This window comes from Garra rufa, chromosome 21, assembly GCF_049309525.1.
Source record: "Garra rufa chromosome 21, GarRuf1.0, whole genome shotgun sequence".
Lineage (NCBI taxonomy): Eukaryota > Metazoa > Chordata > Actinopteri > Cypriniformes > Cyprinidae > Garra > Garra rufa.
The window spans coordinates 33,539,639-33,561,817 of NC_133381.1; the positions used below are offsets into that span (position 1 = coordinate 33,539,639).

The 22,179-nt window shown below is 39.2% G+C and overlaps 1 protein-coding gene across 11 annotated transcripts in view; it reads left to right on the forward strand.

Annotated features, from left to right (window-relative positions):
- Positions 1–6,492: 6,492 nt before the first annotated feature.
- The window catches only part of dnmt3ab (DNA (cytosine-5-)-methyltransferase 3 alpha b), a 111,047-nt gene continuing 95,360 nt past the window's right edge, over positions 6,493–22,179 (forward strand). For 10 of the 11 annotated variants that reach the window (XM_073826528.1, XM_073826530.1, XM_073826532.1 and 7 more), the window contains exons 1-3: positions 6,514–6,619; positions 8,272–8,453; positions 16,202–16,306. In XM_073826528.1, coding sequence (XP_073682629.1) covers positions 8,373–8,453; positions 16,202–16,306 — 186 coding nt within the window. In that variant the 5' untranslated portion in view covers positions 6,514–6,619; positions 8,272–8,372. Of the gene's footprint in view, positions 6,620–8,271; positions 8,454–16,201; positions 16,307–22,179 lie in introns of all 11 variants that reach the window. The other variant, XM_073826529.1, reaches the window with a different exon arrangement.

The following is a 22,179-nucleotide window of genomic DNA, read 5'->3' on the forward strand; positions in this document are numbered from 1 at the left end:
ATGAGAACAGACATAACCTGTTCCAGCATTTGAATTTGTTGGAGTATCTTAGTATTCAGATCTGAAAAATTGTTTAGAATTGTTTTAAAATTGTTTAAAAAAAAAGTTAGATTGTTATATAGCAAAGGATGTTTTATGTCTGTATAAATATATAATGTCTAATTGATATATCACATACCAAAAAATTACTGGAGGTAAAATGGCTGGTGCACATGTAGCATGTGTGAGCAGTACTCTGCTAAAAAAAAAGACCAGACCACATTGCACATCTAAAAGTATGTAAATAGGCCAGCCACTCACCATTTCTGTGGTGTAACAATACCATGCACAACTTTTTCTTCTTCTTTACATGTTTTATGGTGGTTGGAAGACCAGCTTAGATGGTGCATTTACCACCGCCAACTGGACCGGAGTGTGAAGCATTCACAATGAGCTCACGCTTTACTCACATGGTGAGGATCACAGTATGAGGATCAGATGAGCTCACGTTGAGCTCACGCTTTACTCACATGGTGAGGATCACAGTATGAGGATCAGATGAGCTCACGTTTTACTCACATGGTGAGGATCACAGTATGAGGATCAGATGAGCTCACGTTGAGCTCACGCTTTACTCACATGGTGAGGATCACAGTATGAGGATCAGATGAGCTCACGTTGAGCTCACGCTTTACTCACATGGTGAGGATCACGGTATGAGGATCAGATGAGCTCACGTTGAGCTCACGTTTTACTCACATGGTGAGGATCACAGTATGAGGATCAGATGAGCTCACGTTTTACTCACATGGTGAGGATCACAGTATGAGGATCAGATGAGCTCACGTTTTACTCACATGGTGAGGATCACAGTATGAGGATCAGATGAGCTCACGTTGAGCTCACGCTTTACTCACATGGTGAGGATCACAGTATGAGGATCAGATGAGCTCACGTTGAGCTCACGCTTTACTCACATGGTGAGGATCACAGTATGAGGATCAGATGAGCTCACGTTTTACTCACATGGTGAGGATCACAGTATGAGGATCAGATGAGCTCACGTTGAGCTCACGCTTTACTCACATGGTGAGGATCACAGTATGAGGATCAGATGAGCTCACGTTGAGCTCACGTTTTACTCACATGGTGAGGATCACAGTATGAGGATCAGATGAGCTCACGTTGAGCTCACGCTTTACTCACATGGTGAGGATCACAGTATGAGGATCAGATGAGCTCACGTTGAGCTCACGCTTTACTCACATGGTGAGGATCACAGTATGAGGATCAGATGAGCTCACGTTGAGCTCACGTTTTACTCACATGGTGAGGATCACAGTATGAGGATCAGATGAACTCACGTTGAGCTCACGCTTTACTCACATGGTGAGGATCACAGTATGAGGATCAGATGAGCTCACGTTGAGCTCACGTTTTACACACATGGTGAGGATCACAGTATGAGGATCAGATGAGCTCACGTTGAGCTCACGTTTTACTCACATGCTGAGGATCACAGTGTGAGGATCAGATGAGCTCACGTTGAGCTCACGCTTTACTCACATGGTGAGGATCACAGTATGAGGATCAGATGAGCTCACGTTGAGCTCACGTTTTACTCACATGGTGAGGATCACAGTATGAGGATCAGATGAGCTCACGTTGAGCTCACGCTTTACTCACATGGTGAGGATCACAGTATGAGGATCAGATGAGCTCACGTTGAGCTCACGCTTTACTCACATGGTGAGGATCACAGTATGAGGATCAGATGAGCTCACGTTGAGCTCACGCTTTACTCACATGGTGAGGATCACGGTATGAGGATCAGATGAGCTCACGTTGAGCTCACGTTTTACTCACATGGTGAGGATCACAGTATGAGGATCAGATGAGCTCACGTTTTACTCACATGGTGAGGATCACAGTATGAGGATCAGATGAGCTCACGTTGAGCTCACGCTTTACTCACATGGTGAGGATCACAGTATGAGGATCAGATGAGCTCACGTTGAGCTCACGCTTTACTCACATGGTGAGGATCACAGTATGAGGATCAGATGAGCTCACGTTGAGCTCACGTTTTACTCACATGGTGAGGATCACAGTATGAGGATCAGATGAACTCACGTTGAGCTCACGCTTTACTCACATGGTGAGGATCACAGTATGAGGATCAGATGAGCTCACGTTGAGCTCACGTTTTACACACATGGTGAGGATCACAGTATGAGGATCAGATGAGCTCACGTTGAGCTCACGTTTTACTCACATGCTGAGGATCACAGTGTGAGGATCAGATGAGCTCACGTTGAGCTCACGCTTTACTCACATGGTGAGGATCACAGTATGAGGATCAGATGAGCTCACGTTGAGCTCACGTTTTACTCACATGGTGAGGATCACAGTATGAGGATCAGATGAGCTCACGTTGAGCTCACGCTTTACTCACATGGTGAGGATCACAGTATGAGGATCAGATGAGCTCACGTTGAGCTCACGCTTTACTCACATGGTGAGGATCACAGTATGAGGATCAGATGAGCTCACGTTGAGCTCACGCTTTACTCACATGGTGAGGATCACGGTATGAGGATCAGATGAGCTCACGTTGAGCTCACGTTTTACTCACATGGTGAGGATCACAGTATGAGGATCAGATGAGCTCACGTTTTACTCACATGGTGAGGATCACAGTATGAGGATCAGATGAGCTCACGTTGAGCTCACGCTTTACTCACATGGTGAGGATCACAGTATGAGGATCAGATGAGCTCACGTTGAGCTCACGCTTTACTCACATGGTGAGGATCACAGTATGAGGATCAGATGAGCTCACGTTGAGCTCACGTTTTACTCACATGGTGAGGATCACAGTATGAGGATCAGATGAGCTCACGTTTTTACTCACATGGTGAGGATCACAGTATGAGGATCAGATGAGCTCACGTTGAGCTCACGCTTTACTCACATGGTGAGGATCACAGTATGAGGATCAGATGAGCTCACGTTGAGCTCACGCTTTACTCACATGGTGAGGATCACAGTATGAGGATCAGATGAGCTCACGTTTTACTCACATGGTGAGGATCACAGCAGAGGTCTTCACGGGTCCAAAAATTCGTACCCGAACCCGAAGAGACCCGTAAATGTCCTGGACGGAACCGACCCGGACCCGTATTTTATTTTAAAGTGGGACCCGAACCCGTGAAGACCCGAAATATACCTTAAATGTACTAGTTGGACCCGAACTCGGCTGGGAAGACACAGACCCGACTGTACCCGAACGGCACATATTGCACAGCAAACTGCTATAACTATAAATAAGTTGCGAAGGAAAAAAAAAAAAAACTTTTTTGGCGTAAACTACTGTTAGTAGTGTTGCATACAGACCTCCTTCAGTACATGTTAGGCTGTTCTTCTCTCTTGCCGACAGAAAGACCCTTTTTAATCCACTATTCCAGCTTTAATAGTTACTTTAGGGCAGGCTACTCGCGGTCACGGTAGGTGACGAATGACCAATGCAATACTTTTTTCTCTCTAAGTCAACTTCGACCGTTGTGTTTACCCTTTTGAACTACAATAACGATACTTTTGCAGATTGTAATAAAGACTCGGCGCAATTGTTTTATTTATTAGTTAATTTATTATTAATTAATATTATTAATTTATAATTAAACATTTTTTTCCAAAAAGGCACAGAACAATGAATGCGGTAAACTTTACTGCGTGCATCTTCAATAACAGTATCTTCTTCAGTAAGATAAAGCAATACAAAACATATGTTTAGAGCTCCACCTAGTGGTCATCTTATGAAACTTAAAGGAGGAATTCGCACGTATAGCACGAGACAGCTTGATAGCGTAAATAGCTTATTCTGAAAAGAGTGTATTTTTTTCCACCATATTTTCTATTATCACTGTGCTCTCTGAGCCGAGCCTGACCAAAAAATTAAAATATAACAAGATGGTTCTTCCGTATTATTATAAACGTAAGAAAGAATGCTATGTGTACTATGGCAGAGTAAAAGCAAAGTACCTTTAAGGCCTTAAGGGTATTCTATAGTCTTTGGCAGAGTTTCTCTATGGCTCTGGTCTTTGGTAAAAGTCGCCAGCTCTGGTTGCCATAGAAACATTTCATGCGCGTTATTTTAATGCAGTGTAAACATCACAGACAACATTAATGTGACTGTTCATTTTCGATTTCATATTTTGTTGCTCATGTGAAATAAATAAATGTGCAAGGCTTTTTATTTCACATCACTCATGAAGGAATCCATGATCACCGACCGTCCATTTACGTTAACTCCTCCTGCGCTCTGCTTCTCGCTGCTGCGGTCACGCGACATGCGTTTTTATTTATTTATTTAATCTTTTTTTTATTTCCTTCTCACACTTTTCTTATCATAATTTTACAAGATGCAAGTTACAAAACACGTGCAAAGTGGTGACTGACACTGGAAGGTGCGATGTTCTCCGATCGACTCGGGTATTACACACAAGTTAAACATACCCGGGACCCGAAGTAATAGATTTGGACCCGACCCGGACCCGGCTAACCATTTAAAATATAGACCCGAACCCGTACGGGTCCCGGGTCGGGTCCCGGGTCCTCGGGTCTCGGGTCCTCTGTGAAGAGCTCTAGATCACAGTATGAGGATCAGATGAGCTCACGTTGAGCTCACGCTTTACTCACATGGTGAGGATCACAGTATGAGGATCAGATGAGCTCACGTTGAGCTCACGTTTTACTCACATGGTGAGGATCACAGTATGAGGATCAGATGAGCTCACGTTGAGCTCACGCTTTACTCACATGGTGAGGATCACAGTATGAGGATCAGATGAGCTCACGTTGAGCTCACGCTTTACTCACATGGTGAGGATCACAGTATGAGGATCAGATGAGCTCACGTTGAGCTCACGTTTTACTCACATGGTGAGGATCACAGTATGAGGATCAGATGAACTCACGTTGAGCTCACGCTTTACTCACATGGTGAGGATCACAGTATGAGGATCAGATGAGCTCACGTTGAGCTCACGTTTTACACACATGGTGAGGATCACAGTATGAGGATCAGATGAGCTCACGTTGAGCTCACGTTTTACTCACATGCTGAGGATCACAGTGTGAGGATCAGATGAGCTCACGTTGAGCTCACGCTTTACTCACATGGTGAGGATCACAGTATGAGGATCAGATGAGCTCACGTTGAGCTCACGTTTTACTCACATGGTGAGGATCACAGTATGAGGATCAGATGAACTCACGTTGAGCTCACGCTTTACTCACATGGTGAGGATCACAGTATGAGGATCAGATGAGCTCACGTTGAGCTCACGTTTTACTCACATGGTGAGGATCACGGTATGAGGATCAGATGAGCTCACGTTGAGCTCACGTTTTACTCACATGGTGAGGATCACAGTATGAGGATCAGATGAGCTCACGTTGAGCTCACGTTTTACACACATGGTGAGGATCACAGTATGAGGATCAGATGAGCTCACGTTGAGCTCACGTTTTACTCACATGGTGAGGATCACAGTATGAGGATCAGATGAGCTCACGTTGAGCTCACGTTTTACACACATGGTGAGGATCACAGTATGAGGATCAGATGAGCTCACGTTGAGCTCACGTTTTACTCACATGGTGAGGATCACGGTATGAGGATCAGATGAGCTCACGTTGAGCTCACGTTTTACTCACATGGTGAGGATCACAGTATGAGGATCAGATGAGCTCACGTTGAGCTCACGTTTTACACACATGGTGAGGATCACAGTATGAGGATCAGATGAGCTCACGTTGAGCTCACGTTTTACTCACATGGTGAGGATCACAGTATGAGGATCAGATGAGCTCACGTTGAGCTCACGTTTTACACACATGGTGAGGATCACAGTATGAGGATCAGATGAGCTCACGTTGAGCTCACGTTTTACTCACATGGTGAGGATCACAGTATGAGGATCAGATGAGCTCACGTTGAGCTCACGTTTTACTCACATGGTGAGGATCACAGTATGAGGATCAGATGAGCTCACGTTGAGCTCACGCTTTACTCACATGGTGAGGATCACAGTATGAGGATCAGATGAGCTCACGTTGAGCTCACGCTTTACTCACATGGTGAGGATCACAGTATGAGGATCAGATGAGCTCACGTTGAGCTCACGTTTTACTCACATGGTGAGGATCACAGTATGAGGATTGTGTGATGTCACTGTGATCATCGCATGATCTCAAGTGTTGACTGGGTATATAAATATACAATATACAAGAATGAGTCCTTTACAGTAAGATCTACAACATGTGTTTAGAAAATAGACAGAGTGATTTTTCATTTCATGCTGACTTTAAGGAAGACTTGGATTGTGGACATGATGTCCCTCCCTGTGTGACATGCAAGCCATATAACCTTACTTGAACAAAACTGCCTCTAGGACCCCGCGCGGAGTTGCTTCTCTGAGCGCTGGCCTCTGCAGTGTGAGCGGAGCGACTCCAAGAGCATCCGGAGGAGAGCTGGCCGGCTGGGGAGGTGGTGGAGGACGGGGAGAGCGAAGCAGAAGGAGGATCCGGGAGTCAACGAAAACAAAAAAGGGGTCAGGCCTGGAACTTGGCGAAGCGGGTAATTAACACTGCGATCCACTTGTCCAGAACCATAAACCGCCATCGAAATAAGCCTCCGCCGTGGGGCTGGCCGTTTTTCGGGGCGATACGGAGGGGGGCGGCTCGTTGTGGCCAGCGGTTTTTCCCTCTCTTACAGATGTGCGACTTAATACACCGCGATATGAGCTTGAACTTGATGACCGTTCATTTGCAGCTCCTCGCAAGTGTAGCGTCAATCCGCTCGATTTGAAACAATAGCTGTGTTTCAAAACCGAACGAGCTGCCTACCTAGACAGCATTTTTTGATCATCATTCTGTTCCTTACGCGCTTATGATGAAAAGAAATTGCCAAAAGACATGCTTATGATGCCCAAAAGTGCTGTCTAGGTAGGCAGCTCACCTAGGTTTTGAAAGGGTCTCATTTGAAGCCCCCGTGGCCTGTTGGAAATGACTGTCATTTATAAGGGCCGAAAAATCCGAGTAGGCGGACGATTAAAATATTTTTAATGCAGTTATAGACTATAGTCACATAATAACACGTAATAATACATTAATTTGTGATGTCCAATTTCAAGAGTTTCCCTCCATTTTAATGCAGCAATATCGAGTTACCTTATTGTTTTATTGTAGTCACTCTAATGTATCTGTGGGATTTGGGCAGAAACTACTGTATGGTTACTACTGTGTTTAATTAATAAATTTTTTTATGAATAGTTTACCCAAAAATTAAAATACTGTCAGTCACTTACCTTCTAAAGCCAGGTTATATAAGCAGCCATATACGAACAGATTGTACTTTCAAATCTCATTTATATATACATATTTAAGTTTTACACTGCTTAATTGATTACAAGACATATTTGACATCTTAGATGTCAAGTTTGTTTCCTGACAAACCATATTTGAATAAATACATATACATAGTTGAGATTTCAAACTCAACGATTTAAATGTTGGTCTGGTTCACAAAGAAAGTTATCATAGGACTTCAGAAGACTTTGGATATAGCACACAAATCATTCAGATTTGTCATTTTTTGCTTTCATTGTCTGGAAAAGAGCAGGACGGACATTCTACTATACCTCTTTTTGTTTTCCACTGGAAGAAAGGAAGATTTATGAGTTTGGAATGACATTACAGTAAGTAAGGAATATAGAAGACAGAGTATTAATTTTTTGGTGAACTATTCCTTTAACGATAGACTCGCCTAATTTATTGACCTCTAAATCTAATTTCATGGGACTTTGGTGTCCTAGTTGTAGAGAAAGCACACTGAAGCACATACTTGGGAGTGAAGAATAAAATGCACAGATCCCTTTAAAACTTCTCTGAGGAAGAAAATAGGAAATTCCATAAAGCGAAGAGTTCATATTTCACCCCAGAGAAAGATTTTCATGTAGCAGTTGGAGAATGCGTACATTTCGAGTCAACTCATCAATACGTTATTTTCTGGTGTGTTAGAGTGAAAAATTAAATGTAATGAAGGTTGATTTCTCATGCACAACCTGAATGTGACGTCTTATTCCCAATTATTTGCATACGCACTTACATTTTACTCATTTATCAGGCATTAGGAAGTCTGTTTGGCACATTAAGAAGTACTTAGCACTTTTTATTTTAAATGTTGTATTCGAGTGCTGTTTCTTCTGATCATGGTGTTCCTTTTCACAGGGGATCCTAAAGAAGAAGAGTCATCATTTTTTTTCTTTTTCTTTTCTTTTTTTTGATCTTTTTCGACTTTTGCATTGTATTCAACAGTCACTCATTTGGCGATGCCGTCCAACGCAGTCACCGCCGCCGCCGCCGCATTTAAGAGCTCCGACTTCAACTGTGACACGAACGGAAATCAAATGGTAAGAGGTTAATGAGTCCCTGGACATTTTTTATGTTCAGCCTACTGTGGGCCGACTGAAATAAGGCTAGTTGCCACATCTGTCACTAAAGTGTCTTGTGCTTCGAAAACCCTTACTCAACACTGAATATGCAAAAACTAGAATGTTGTAAATGCTCTTTAGCTTTGAAAAGAAAAGCCATGTGTCTTGAATCTAAAACCTGATTCAAAATTGCTGTTACTTTAAAAAACTCACTATATTTGTGCATAATACTGAACATGATTGTTGGAATGGTTTTAAAAGTGGTGGTGACATGTTATAAATCCTCATGCAGCATGGAATCCTGAAAACATTTTAACATTCATGATTCTTATGATTTTTAATATTGTCTTTCCGTAATTATGAGATTTTGACTTGTCCTTCACGTCCTTGTAGAACTTGAGGCGTTTTTAAGTTCGAGTCCCAGCTTGCAGTCCTTTCCCATTCCTGTCCCCCCTGTCTCTCCCACTTCGTTTTCTGCAAATATATACGGTCCTATTCTAATAGAAGGCAAAATGCCAAAAATAAATATTTAAAGCATAATTGCAACTGTAAACTCTGAATTTTCGGAGGTCTTCCTATTTGTACGACCTTAACATCAAGTGTCACTCAAAATGGCTATTTAATATCATATAATATCTTATTTAATTATAATCATGTTATTAACAATTGTTAATATCATAATAATGCAAGAATATTATGATTTTCTGCAAATAATTGAAAGACAAACAATACAGTTTAATGTAGCGCGCACAAATTAAATAATTATCTGATGTTACACTAAATCAACTGCAAGTTAATCAATAAGGCATTTGAATAACGAGCTTTACTTGTATTGTGGTTTTGTCTATTGATTACTTAGATTAAACAGATTCATTTTGGCAGTCAACAGCTCAGAATAGAACAGCCAGGTTTTCATCTAGTAATTACTGTAATTATGATGTGATGTGAACACACATTTTTTTGTTGATTATGCGTTTGTTTGTAAAATTTATGAATACATAGACTTAGCTTCAGCGTGTATTTATAATGTAGGGGGCAGGGCACTTTGGATTGTAGAGAGCATTTGATTGGACAGAAACCAAAGTGAAAGGTGTGGATGTCATCAAAACGGTCCATTTTTAATGTGAATTATGTCATTGTTTTGAGCACACTAACTTATAGATAACGTTAAGGCTAACGTAGTCATACTAAAAGCCAAAAAACTTAACTTTAAAGCTGTAATTTTTGTGCAGTCGACTTTTTTTTTTACCAAAATGTATCTCTTAAAATATTATTGCAATCTGATCTCATGACGAAAACGTACCTGTAGGAACTTTTTCACAAGACGTGAAAGACAAACTGGCATTTACGTTTCGTTACATATTCAATGTACAATGTCCACTGAGGGACGTAAAAACGCAATCGCAAGCATGCCATTTTAGCTTGCTTTTTGATTTCTCAGCTCTTTTACTGTGAGTCATGTTTTTCTTGGAATTTGTACCCAAGGATTCTGCATCCTAGGTGTCTGAGCTAAATTACTAGCTTATAGATAACTTTAAGGCTACATATTCATACTAAAGGCCAAAAAACTTCAATTTTGATTTCATGTGGACTCTAAAGCTGTTGTTTTTGCGCGATCAACGACTATTTTTTTTCTTACTACTGCAGCCAACCAAAATGAATCTCATATTGCAACCTGATCTGATGAAGACTACATACTTGTAGGAACCTTTTCGCAAGATGCAAAATACATACCTCCATGTACGTTTCGTAACATATTCGATGTGAAATGTCCACTGTGTGGCGCTAAAAGAGTGTTCTTTTTTTCACCGAACGTGGCGTTGCTTTTGTACGTATCACCGCAGTTCTGACTTGAAATGTCCGTAGAGTGGCGCTACAACTCTAATGATCCGTGATGTTTAAAAATAACGTACCATCTGCACTACACCTAAACCTACCTGATAGTATGAACAAAAGCGAATGCGATGTAAAAACGCAATCGCAAGCATTCCATTTTAGCTTGTTTTTTGTTTTCTGATCTTTAAGCTCTTTCATCGTGAGTCATGTTTTTCACGGGATTCGTACCCAAGGATTCTGCATCTTAAATATCTGAGCTAAATAACTACCTTATAGATAACCTTAAGGCTAACATATTCATACTAAAAGCCATAAAAACGTCAATTTTAGTTTCATGGGGACTTCAAAGCTGTCGTTTTGCGCGACCAATGACTATTGTCTTACCACTGCAGCCAACCAAAATGAATCTGTTAAATTATCATTTCAACTGAATCTCATGACAAAAACGTACCTGTAGGAACTTTTTCAGAAGACGCAAAATACAAATTCAATGTGAAATGTCCACTAAGTGGTTCTAAAAGAACCCCGGAACAGATGAACGTACATATGGTACGTTTTATGTGACGTTGGTTTTGTACATGTCACCACAGTTCTGACTGCTATAACTCTAATGCTCTGTTACATTTTAAATTAATGTACCATCTGCACTACACCTAAACCTACCCGAAAGTGAAAACGCAGTCGCAAGAATGCCTTTTTTGCATATTTTTTCGATCTCTCATATTTTAGCTCTTTCATCGCGAGTCATGTTTTTTACGGGATTCGTACCCAAGGATTACACATCCTAAATGTCTGAGCTAAATGATATGCTCCAGTTACAACCCTAGGTTTGTTATTACCTTATTTGGAAGGTTCATGAATAATAATGATAAGCTCTGCTCTGATTGGCTGTCTCACAGAGCGGCTCATTTAGTAGCACAGCAGGAAGGGAACACATGGAGGAAAATATACATTTAATCACGGGGCGCGAGCTGCTATTAATATGCGGGTTGTTGAAACTGATGTTTTGAATGCACGATCATTTTACTTTACTTTTAGCTTTGTGTAATGTTATGGCGCTTTTCCACTACACAGTACCAGCTCGCCTCGGCTCGACTCGGCTCGGCTCTGTTTGGTTTTCCACTGTGTAAAAGTTGTACCTGTACCAGCTTCCAGGTACTTTTTTTCGTACCACCTCCGGCGAGGTTCCAAGCGAGCTGAGGCGAGCTGAGGCGATACTAAAATGTGACGTGAAAACACAGCAGACTGCTGATTGGTCAGAGAGAATCGTCACTATTCACTGCGTCATCATTGCACGCGCCAGCAATAGTATCCAGAATAACCCCGCCATTTTTAAAAAGTTTGTGAAATGAATCTCTTATTGCAACCTGATCTCATGACGAAAACATACCTGTGGGTAGCCTAGAATCTAGACGCGCCCCTAGCGGCAGCAAATTACATTTGCTTCTAAGGGCAGTCTAGTAACTCTCCGTTCACTTGAGATTTCCAAAAATCCAAAATCGACCGGGCCAATCACGAGTCGGTGGGCGGGTTTAACATGATGACGACTGACCTGCGACCATTAGTTCCGTCAGACGTTCTCTGGTTCCGTGAATTACGCGTGAGAGATAAAGCGATGGCTGCTGCTAGCGAACAACTTTCTTTCGAATCGGCTTTGGCCGCCACTCTGAAAGACTTGGAGTTAAGCTTTTCTCTGAGAAAAGAACAAGAAACTGCACTGAGGTCGTTCTTACAAAAGAAGGATGTATTTGGAGTTGACTACTTCACCTTCTTTGTTGCTCCGATTGGTTGTAGCGCTATCCTATTGCGTGGAGAGTGAGTTTGAAAGACAACCGTTTATCCCGCCCCTCCGGTTGAGCGCTGTCTATGGAGAGTGCCCAGACCCTACATTTATGTGGGTCTGGCTTGTCAGGCTAACCTGTGGGAACTTTTTTGCAAGATGTAAAAGATGTACCACCATCGTGTTTTTTCCCAAAACCGATGATCGTACATATGGTACGTTTTATGTGACGTCAGTTTTGTATGTGTCACCGCAGTTCTGACTTGAATTGTCCGTTGAGTGGCGCTCAACGCACTCTAATGCTCCGTGATGTGTTATGTGACGTAAAAACGCAATCGTAAGCATGCTGTTTTAGCTTGTTTTTCAATCTTTCAGCTCTTTCATTGTGAGCCATGCTTTTCATGGAATTCGTGCCCAAAGATTTCCACATCCTAAGTCTACTTCCATGCCGGTTGAGCTACCGAGCAAGCTTGGGTACATATAGAGCTTTAATCATAACTGTGTACGAAAACGATTACAAGCGCTCGCCGTTTTACTGCCTCTAGTGTTCATTTCTGTTGGAAACTGCAGTGATATGCTCCCACAAGTACGTTTTCCTCAGGAGATCAGGTTGTAATATTTAAAAATAAAATAAAAACAAGGCCAAGTTAAAATTTTCTAAAAGTTGAGGTGACATGTCGTCTCATTTATTAATGGTTTCTACTAATTTGCTAAAGAGGTCACAAAAAATAAAACCCATGTAAAAATGACAAAATATGGATTATTGTTTTCCAAAAGAGCGGATGTTCATTAATTTTCTTGCGTAGTTTCTTTTTAAGCCTTTCCATTTTTCAGATGTGGCACGTTTCATGTCACAATTAAAGGGATAGCTCACCCCTAAATTAAAAGCATGTCATAATTTCCTCACCCTCATGTCGTTCCAAACCTGTAAGGCTTTCTTTCTTCTGTGGAACATTAAAAGAAAATATTTTGAAGAACCAAACAGTTTTGGTGCCAAAATTAAAAACACATTTTTAAAAAAACATATCTTCTTTTATGTTCCACAGCATAGCATTTTTTGGTGAGCTATCCCTTTAAATCTCTCCTCAAATCCGGCAGTACAATATTTCATTCAGTATATCATCATAATTTGTCATGATTCATTTTCACGGCAATGAATTGCGGGGTTATCGGGTTTCAGCGCAGAGGCTCCGGTGAACATAATTAGTAAACACGAGTGAAATGTTATCAGAGATGGTGTCTGCTCTGTTTCGTACGAGTGTTTAGTGACGTGAGTGTTGGCTTGTGTAGGAGAGGCTGCCGTTTGCCTGATTTACAGGGGAATTCATTCTTCCCCGCCCCTGCACCCATGGACCCGTGCTACGCTCGTAGTCCTGTTGCTTGGCAACAGTTCTTGCCTTAAATAACCGGCTGCCGACAGAAATAGAGCAAAGATGCAGACGGTGTTACTGGGTTCACACAAGGCAACGTCGATTTCTGTGCACACCCTTTGTTTTTGTTTGTTTAAACGTTTTGCTTGCTTATTTGTATCGTAATGAGAACATCATGTGAGGCTAGCGAGGTTAGTCAGAAAATATGTGGAAAGACCTTTAGAGAAATAAAGCAACGTTGACTCTACAAAATTCTGATTTGAAGTAAATCTATATATTAAAAAAGAGCAAAAATAAATAAAGAGACACCATATTTTAAATCTAAATATATTTTAATATATTTACCTGAAGAAAATAAGATGCTGTTTGCTTATTTAGCTTCATATCTGCTTCATTATGCATTGATAATAAGAAATTCCAGTGGTGTCCCGCCATCTTTCGGCCATGCTGGACTTCTCAGTAGTCATGGCAGACAGGGACAGCATCCTCATTAGCATTCTGATTTAGAGCCGGTGGTTTCATTCAGCCCAGCCCTGAAGCTGCAGCGGCTACATTAGGATCATCTTTTCTCTCTCGTCCACCCTAGGGTGCTTGGCTGGACGAAGAGTGCCTATTGTTGAGGAGGGAAGACACGGTTGTGTTAAACAAAGGGAAAGTGAATGAGGGGAGAGAATGAACCACTGAATGTCTTTGTAACTGTGTCAGGAGAGAGCCCAGAGAGTTCGGGATCTCTCCACGGCTGCATCACCCCGCACTTTATCTCGGCTGAAAGCTAAAAGAAAGATGCCATTCAAACACTGGCTTTTCTCATTATCTAAGTAACCTTGGCGTGAAGGATGTAGAGTGATATTTAACAATCTTGTTCAACTAATTTAGGTCTTTGTGTGTACTGCAATATTCTGGTATGGTTAAATGACTGGAAAAATTAAGGATGAACTGATATTCAAATTATTTGCAATGCTGAAAAGCTATGTGCATTAAAAATAAAAACAAAAAAAATACCAGGGACACACAGTATAGTGTTACATATTAGTTATCGTCTGATATTAAGATTTTTTTTATTAAGTTACTGTTTAAAAGTTTGTGGGTTGGTAAGTGGGTTTTGAATGTCTTTTATGCTCACCATTAAAAAAAATAAATAAATAAATACAGTAAAGACAACAATATTGTGAAATATTATAACAGTTTAATATGTTTTCTATTGAGAAAAAAACATAAATGACATAAATTTATTGTTAAAATCAGCCATTTTCTAGAAAATGTAGGCATTACAGTATGAAAAATGGATATTGATTTTGAGATTATCATCACATTTACCAGTGTTTTTGAATTTTTAGTGTTTTTAAAGAATATATTTAAGAGAGCATTGGATGATGATAATCTAAATGTGATCCTGGAGCACAAAACCAGCCAAAAATATATTGTATGGGTCAAAATGATCAATTTTTCGTTTATGCCAAAAACCATTAGGATATTAAGTAAAGATATTTTGTAAATTTCATACCATAAATATATCAAAAGGTAATTTCTGATCAGTAATATGCATTGCTAAGAGCTTCAATTGGACAACTTTAAGACAATTTTCTCAATATTTTGATATTTTTGCACCTTCAGATTCCAGATTTTCAGTTGTCTCTCGAACAAATATGGTCTTATCCTAACAAACCATACATCAATGGAAAAGTTATTAAAAGGCACAAATACACCATGGTTCAAAAGACTGGGTTCAGATTTTTTTTTTTTAATAAAAAAAAATGCTTTTTTTTTTTAGCAGGGATTCAAAATGTATTTTAAATAAATAAATGCTTTAAACTACAAATAAATAAATACACATTTTATATACACATTAACCTTCTAAAATCTATAAATAACTATATTTATTTTTAAAATCAGTCATTTTAAAGGAAATTTAGGCATTACAACATCATTTGAAAAATTATGGATAAAATGGATATTAATTTTGAGATTAACATCACATTTACCGGTGTTATTGAATAATTGGTGTTTTTAAGTGAGCATTGGATGATAAATTAAATGTAAAAATAGATAAATGATAAGGCACAGTTACACTATTGTTCAAAATATTGGGGTCAGATTCAGAAATCAGCAAGGATGCAAAATTGATTGTAAATAAATAAACATAAAATGCAACATGGTTTCCACGAAATATTATTTTTATTATTATTTTTTAACATAGATAATAAAAAGAAATGTTTTTTGAGCAATTTTGAAGGATCATCTGACACTGAAGAAATAGCTGCTAAAATTTTAGCTTTACCATCAAAAATTACGATACAAAACATTCTAAATAGTAATAATATATGATCAAATAAATGCAGCCTTGGTGAGCATAAAAGACTTAAAAGAGCATTAAAAAACAGAACTTTTAATCTGTAGTGTAAATATCCAATAATTGTTAAAAGCCAACAATATCCATTAATTGTAAATTTTTTATTTATCACAATTAATCACATCCAAAAAGTTTTTGTGAACATAATATAAGTGTGTGTACTGTGTATATGTATTATGTATGTATAAATACACACCCGTGCATGTATATATTCAAGAAATATATATTTATATATTAAAAATAAATAAATAATATAAATAAAACGTATTTCCTTATTCCTTTATATTTCCATTGATCTCAAAATGGCCAAATGCCCAGGAGTTTGAATAAAAGCCAGTAAGGGCTTTGGTTAAGCAATGATGGTTAATGATGTGCATTTCTGTTTGTTTAGAATGAGAGCTCTAGAATGGACACCGTGATTATTGATGAGATGCCTTCGCTCTGCACTCCTGTCCGCAAGGTTGGACGGCCTGGCCGCAAACGCAAGCACCTCCGCGTGAGTATCCTGGAGACTGAGCTCTCAACACTCAACCAAACCACAAAACACCCAACTTCCCTTGGGATTCGGTTTATTTTCGTTTATCCACCAGGCGCTAGTCTTGGCAGTGGTAGGGAACGGGTAAACAGGCAAACATGTGGTTGCTGGTAATGACACAAGGGCACCAGACCCATTTTTTTTCTTAAATTTGCGATCAAACTTGCGATTTGTACCTGGTGGACAACCAAACAGACAAAGACTCCTATACACTTGAAGGACAGACCTGAGACATATCTTGTAGGTGAGCTCTTGACTTGGTTTTAGCAAAATCTTGGCAACCCCATAGCAATGAACTAAAACTACTCAGAAGAACATTAGTCGACTAATCGCACATTAATAAACCATTCAATATAATGAGCCTTTAATTGCCTAAATAGCCTAATAAGCAATCAAGCACAACCATAAAGCTTGCCACAGCACACCGGCAGAAGTAATGATTATAAATATGTCAGGGAAAAACAGTATGGAGGCTGCATTAACTTAATAATTTATTGATTAACTAGTGCTTTCTTTGTTTCCGGCTTAAGAGATGAAGTTGGTGACACTGATTCGTCATCGCTGTAGTAGTGATGCGCCTGTATGCATTTTTCATACAGATTACATAATCTAAGAATATTTGTTTTCCATTTGAACTGATTTGAAAGTCATGTAAAAGTAAAGACATTTTGCTCTCTATAGATATATTTTTCATGTCTGTAAGACAAGTATACACAGAGTTCAGAGACCAAGACATCCTGTTTGCTTTCTTTATTTGACAAAAGTGTGATTTTGTACCTGGTGGACAACCAAACAGACAAAGACTCCTACACACTTGAAGGACAGACCTGAGACATATCTTGTAGGCGATCTCTTGACTTGGTCCTAGCAAAATCTTGGCAACCCCATAGCAATGAACTAAAAATACTCAGGAGAACATTAGTAGACTAATCGCACATTAATAAACCATTTAAATCAATATAATGAGCCTTTAATTGCCTAAATAGCCTAATAAGCACTTAAGCACACCCTTTAAGCTTGCCACAGCACACCGGCAGAAGTAATGCTTATGAATGTGTCAGGGAAAAACAGTATGGAGGCTGCATTAACTTAATAATTTATTGATCAACTAGTGCTTTCTTTGTTTTCGGCTTAAGAGATGAAGTTGGTGACACTGATTCGTCATCGCAGCAGTAGTGATGCGCCTGTATGCATGTTTCATACAGATTACAAAAACATTTTGCTCTCTATAGATATATTTTTCATGTCTGTAAGGCAAGTATACAGTATAGTTTTTTTTTAATACGCTCAAGTTCAAAGACCAAGAAGGCAGAAAGCGTGAACATTTTTCAGATGATAAGCCATTTTTGAGGTCGATGAATAATAGGAGAGAGGACCCCAAGAGACCAGGTGAAAAGCAGATGGCCTATTAGAACTCATGGGGCATCACCACACGGGATTTCCTGTCCAATGCACTGTATTACCACATAGACCAACGTCATGGACTGCCTAACTTCACCACTTCCTGTGGATTTTTTTTTATTTTTTTTGCAACTAAGCGACTAATAAATTTTGGTCAACCAAGCCTCTTCTCGCTGACTTAACAGTTAGTCGACCCTTAGGGTGCAGCCCTACAGTTTTCAATGACTGTACAAACACTGGCTGTTCAAAATAGACATAGTCCACTAAATTACATCAGATTTGTCCCAAATCATTGTTAATCTACATACTGACTTGACCCTAGGCTGGATAATTGCGTATTGTGAATTTTTTCTAATATGTTTGTCTTTTTGTGGCTTGAATGAAGTCTGTTGGGTTGCACTATGTGTACTTACATGTTCTTGCAATGTACTTACCTAACAAAGTTAAAGGAGTAGTTCACTTCCGGAACAAAGATTTACAGAAAATGTACTTACCCCTTGTCATCCGAGATGTTCATGTCTTTCTTTCTTCAGTCGTAAAGTAATTATGTTTTTTGAGGAGAACATTTCAGGATTTATGTCCATATAGTGGACTTCTATGGTGCCACTGAGTTTGAACTTCCAAAAATGCAGTTTAAATGCAGCTTCAAAGGGCTGATTTAAGGTTAAAAAGTATATAAATTGTATTTTTTTTTTAGAAAATAACCGATCGTTTCGCTAGATAAGAAGTTCAATATTTACCAGAAAAATTATTTACCATAATTTATTTACCAAAAAATGTAAATACACAACACAGTATTTATGAGAAATAAATATAATAATAATAATAATAACAAATTAATTCTTAATAAAATCAGTGAATTAGAGATGCTTTTGATAATTAAAATAGAATCCAGGAAATTAATGGAAAACACAGAATCTGGAAAACTGAATTTGAGAAAAAAATAAAACATATTTCACAGAGCCTTAAATTGTATTTTTTTTGAGCTTTTAATAATTTTATGTTAAAATGTTTAAGTTTCGTGACACGTCTAGTTCTTTTCGCAAATTGTGCGACCGACTTTTTCAATGCTTAATTATGGCTGGATGGTTTTAATTTATCGTACAGTCTGGTATGAAACAATGAACACATCGCATCTGCCATCTGTCTATCTCTTTGAGATCACATTGTACATCTGTTATACATTTAAAAGCCGTACAGTGCATAGCAAGCTTAAGTGTTTGTGCTCTTGCTTGTTTTGCACCTTTCTGACAAACCGCTGAGGGCCATTGTTAGGAAGGGGGCCAATTGGGAAACGTTGTTCTCGGTCATGGGACCCCACAAAGGTCCTCTATAGATTATCTTACTCATTGAGCCCTAGAGAGAAGTCATAAAACCTTTGTCCTGGGTCCTCTAAATTGTAGAGAGTGAATGTAGGGAGTAAGTCAGTTCTTTTCTACGTCCAGTCCCTGGTAAATGTCCCCCTCTTCTCCGGAGCCAGTATTCCTGTTTTCTGAAAATAATCCTCGCTCTTGCATAATTAATCCAGTGAGGGCATGTCAGGGCATGTGGATGTTCGGTTGCCCCACATCCTCTCCTGCCTTCCCCTGAGGACTTTCTGATTGTATTATCCTCCTATCCCATTCCTTCAACAGGTAATTGCGGTCCTGCTAGGAGAGCGATGTCTTACTCTGTGAAATGTAAGCCATGTGAGGACAGATAGAATAATGTTTGAGTCATCTCTCATAGAGGTGCTGACTGCTGATGCCGAGGACTTTGTTAGCACTCTTATGTTCGACTGCCTCGCTGAAATGTCTTGGAATTGCGAAGTTGTCTGGGGAAGACGAGGCTTTAACTGATATATCAAGAGTGATGAGCGGAACTTTGAAATTCGGCTCTTGCACGGTAATAGCATTGTTTTCCACAGTGCTATTTTTAGACACGGAAGTTACAAACAACCCCCCCTCCATCCTTATTTCCAAACTTTTGTGCCGCAGATACACATGGGGGGATTTGTTTCTAGGTCACATAAGGAAGGTGCTAATATCAAAGCATACCACATTGTTTTGATCACTGGACTCCATCCAGTGCCATTGTTTCATGGTTTTCCGGCCATTTCTGTATTCAATTGATCTTAAGGCTAGATTTGATATTTTCTGAAGACAATATGAGTTTTCCATGCAAAATGTGCCATAGCCTCACGTCGTTCCAGTCCTAAATGACTTTCTTTCTTTTGTGGAACAAAAAAGAAGATACTTTGAGAAAGGTCAGTGGTTTTAATTTCTTGGTTTTTTTTGTCTATACAGTGGAAGTCAATAGTCGCCAAAACTGTTAATGTTCTTTAAAATGTCCTCTTTTATGTTCCACAGAAGAATGAAACTCATACAGATTTGTGTAAATGACAGATGTTTCAGTTTTAGGCAAACTATTCCTTTAAAGGAGACACCCGATGCCCATTTTCCACAAGTTGGTATGATTCTTTAGGGTCTTTATTGATGTGTGCCACATACAGTTGCAATCAAAATTATTCAACCCCCTTGACCTGCAAGACATTTTGCAGCGGAGAACAACATTTTATGAAAACATTTCAACAAAGGCATCAGTTAACTATTATAGGAAATTGGCTCTAAACATTCATGTTCTCCAAAAGTAAAATTTGGTGCAGCATATTTTATTCTTTAAAACCACCAATAAACGCTACGTGGAAGTGCAGTCTTGGTCCATTCCTTGCTTGAGAAAGCTTTCAGATCATTGGCTTTCACTTTGCCACTGCTTTCTCCAAATTCAACCAAATGTTTTCAATGAGAAATAAATCTGAAGACTGAACAGGCCACTCAAGAACATTCTATGACTGAAGTTCCAGTTTGGTCACATCACTCCATAAAACATTCTTCCAAAACTCCACAGGTCTATCCAAATGAATTATAGCATGTTCAAGGCAGCCTTTTTGTTCTTCTTGGTCAAGAGTGGTATTTGGCAGGATTCTTCAATATGAAGGCCATAATTGTCTAGTGTTCTTCTTATACACTGCATTGAAAAGATTTTCCTCCTTTCGTCAGGTCATCTTGCAAGTCTTTGGCTGTACATTGCAAATATTTTCTCAGTTGTTCTGATCAAACATTTTATGATATTGTGCTTTTTTGTTTAACACCCTCAAAGGTTTTCTGGAAAAACTCATTTTAAACTAAGGAATAAGGCTGCCAGCGGTGTCTATAGGAACTTTGTCTTGGAAATATTCATATAGCCTTAGACTTTCTTTTGTTGGCTTTGTCATATTTGCCACTCAACTTCACCACATGCATGAGCTAACTGTATGTATGTGTAACAGCTCAAGCTAATTCTGTTTTCTAATTGTGTTTTAAGACAATTTTGTTCCCAACCATACAAATAAGTGACTCAAAAAAACATCAATGTTTGAATAGGGGTTGAATAATTATGACATAGCTGTGTTAATAAAAAATATAAAGCACTAAAAAATATTACATTTTATATTGACATTATCACTTTTAATATGCCAGTAATCTATTATAGATCTTGGATCTAAGTCTTGGATCTTCAGAAAAGCTGTCTCTGGGTTGAATAATTTCGATTGCAACTGTACCTCGGTTAAAATTCCTCAGAGGGCATGTAAAATAACAGCATTTATACCTTGTCAAAAACAGCTCTGTTCACAGCGACCCGTTTCAGCGCATGTGTCTTTAAATGCTAATGAGCTACAGCTCACCTTGCCCCTTTTGTTTTTTCTGTATTCTCTGGCACGTTACCGTCACAAACAACTAAACTAACAAAGACAAAGAAAATGAAGACTCTTATGTTCACTTTTACATCCAAATACAAAACACCTGCATTTGCTTAAGAGACATTGTTGTCGCTACAGCTGCTCGAGCGTGGAGAAAATGTCAGCGTACGACTGGCTGAGGGCGGGAATATGCTAATACGGGACAGTCGGTCAGCGGACGTGGGCAGGGCTTGAGCAATATGATGTCATACTGCTCAGAAAATCAAAACGGCTTGAAAATTGGGACTGTTTAGTTTTTTGGGGATTAAAAAAAGGGTGAATTCATTTTTATCATTGTAGGACACATTTATACCACGTAAAAGTGAATTTTGCATCCAATGTTAGCTTTAATGTTTCCCAAGGCCCCAGATTGAAAATAAATAAATAAATGTGATTGTGTAAATCTAGTTGCCAGTAGAAAACACTGCATGCATCCATATGCAGTTTGTTAGATACAATCTCTATAGAGAGAACAAAGTCATAATGTCCAGTTTGTAAAAAAAGACTCTGACGAATTAGTTCATCATAATCAATCATTCTTTTGAGCCATGTGAATGATATTTTGGTTTCTAGAATGGCTCTTAAATGTCTATGGAATTTTTCCCCCCACTTTGTTGTCCATCAGATAAAATCATCAGTCCATAAATAAGTCCATAAATCACTTCAACTCAGCAAG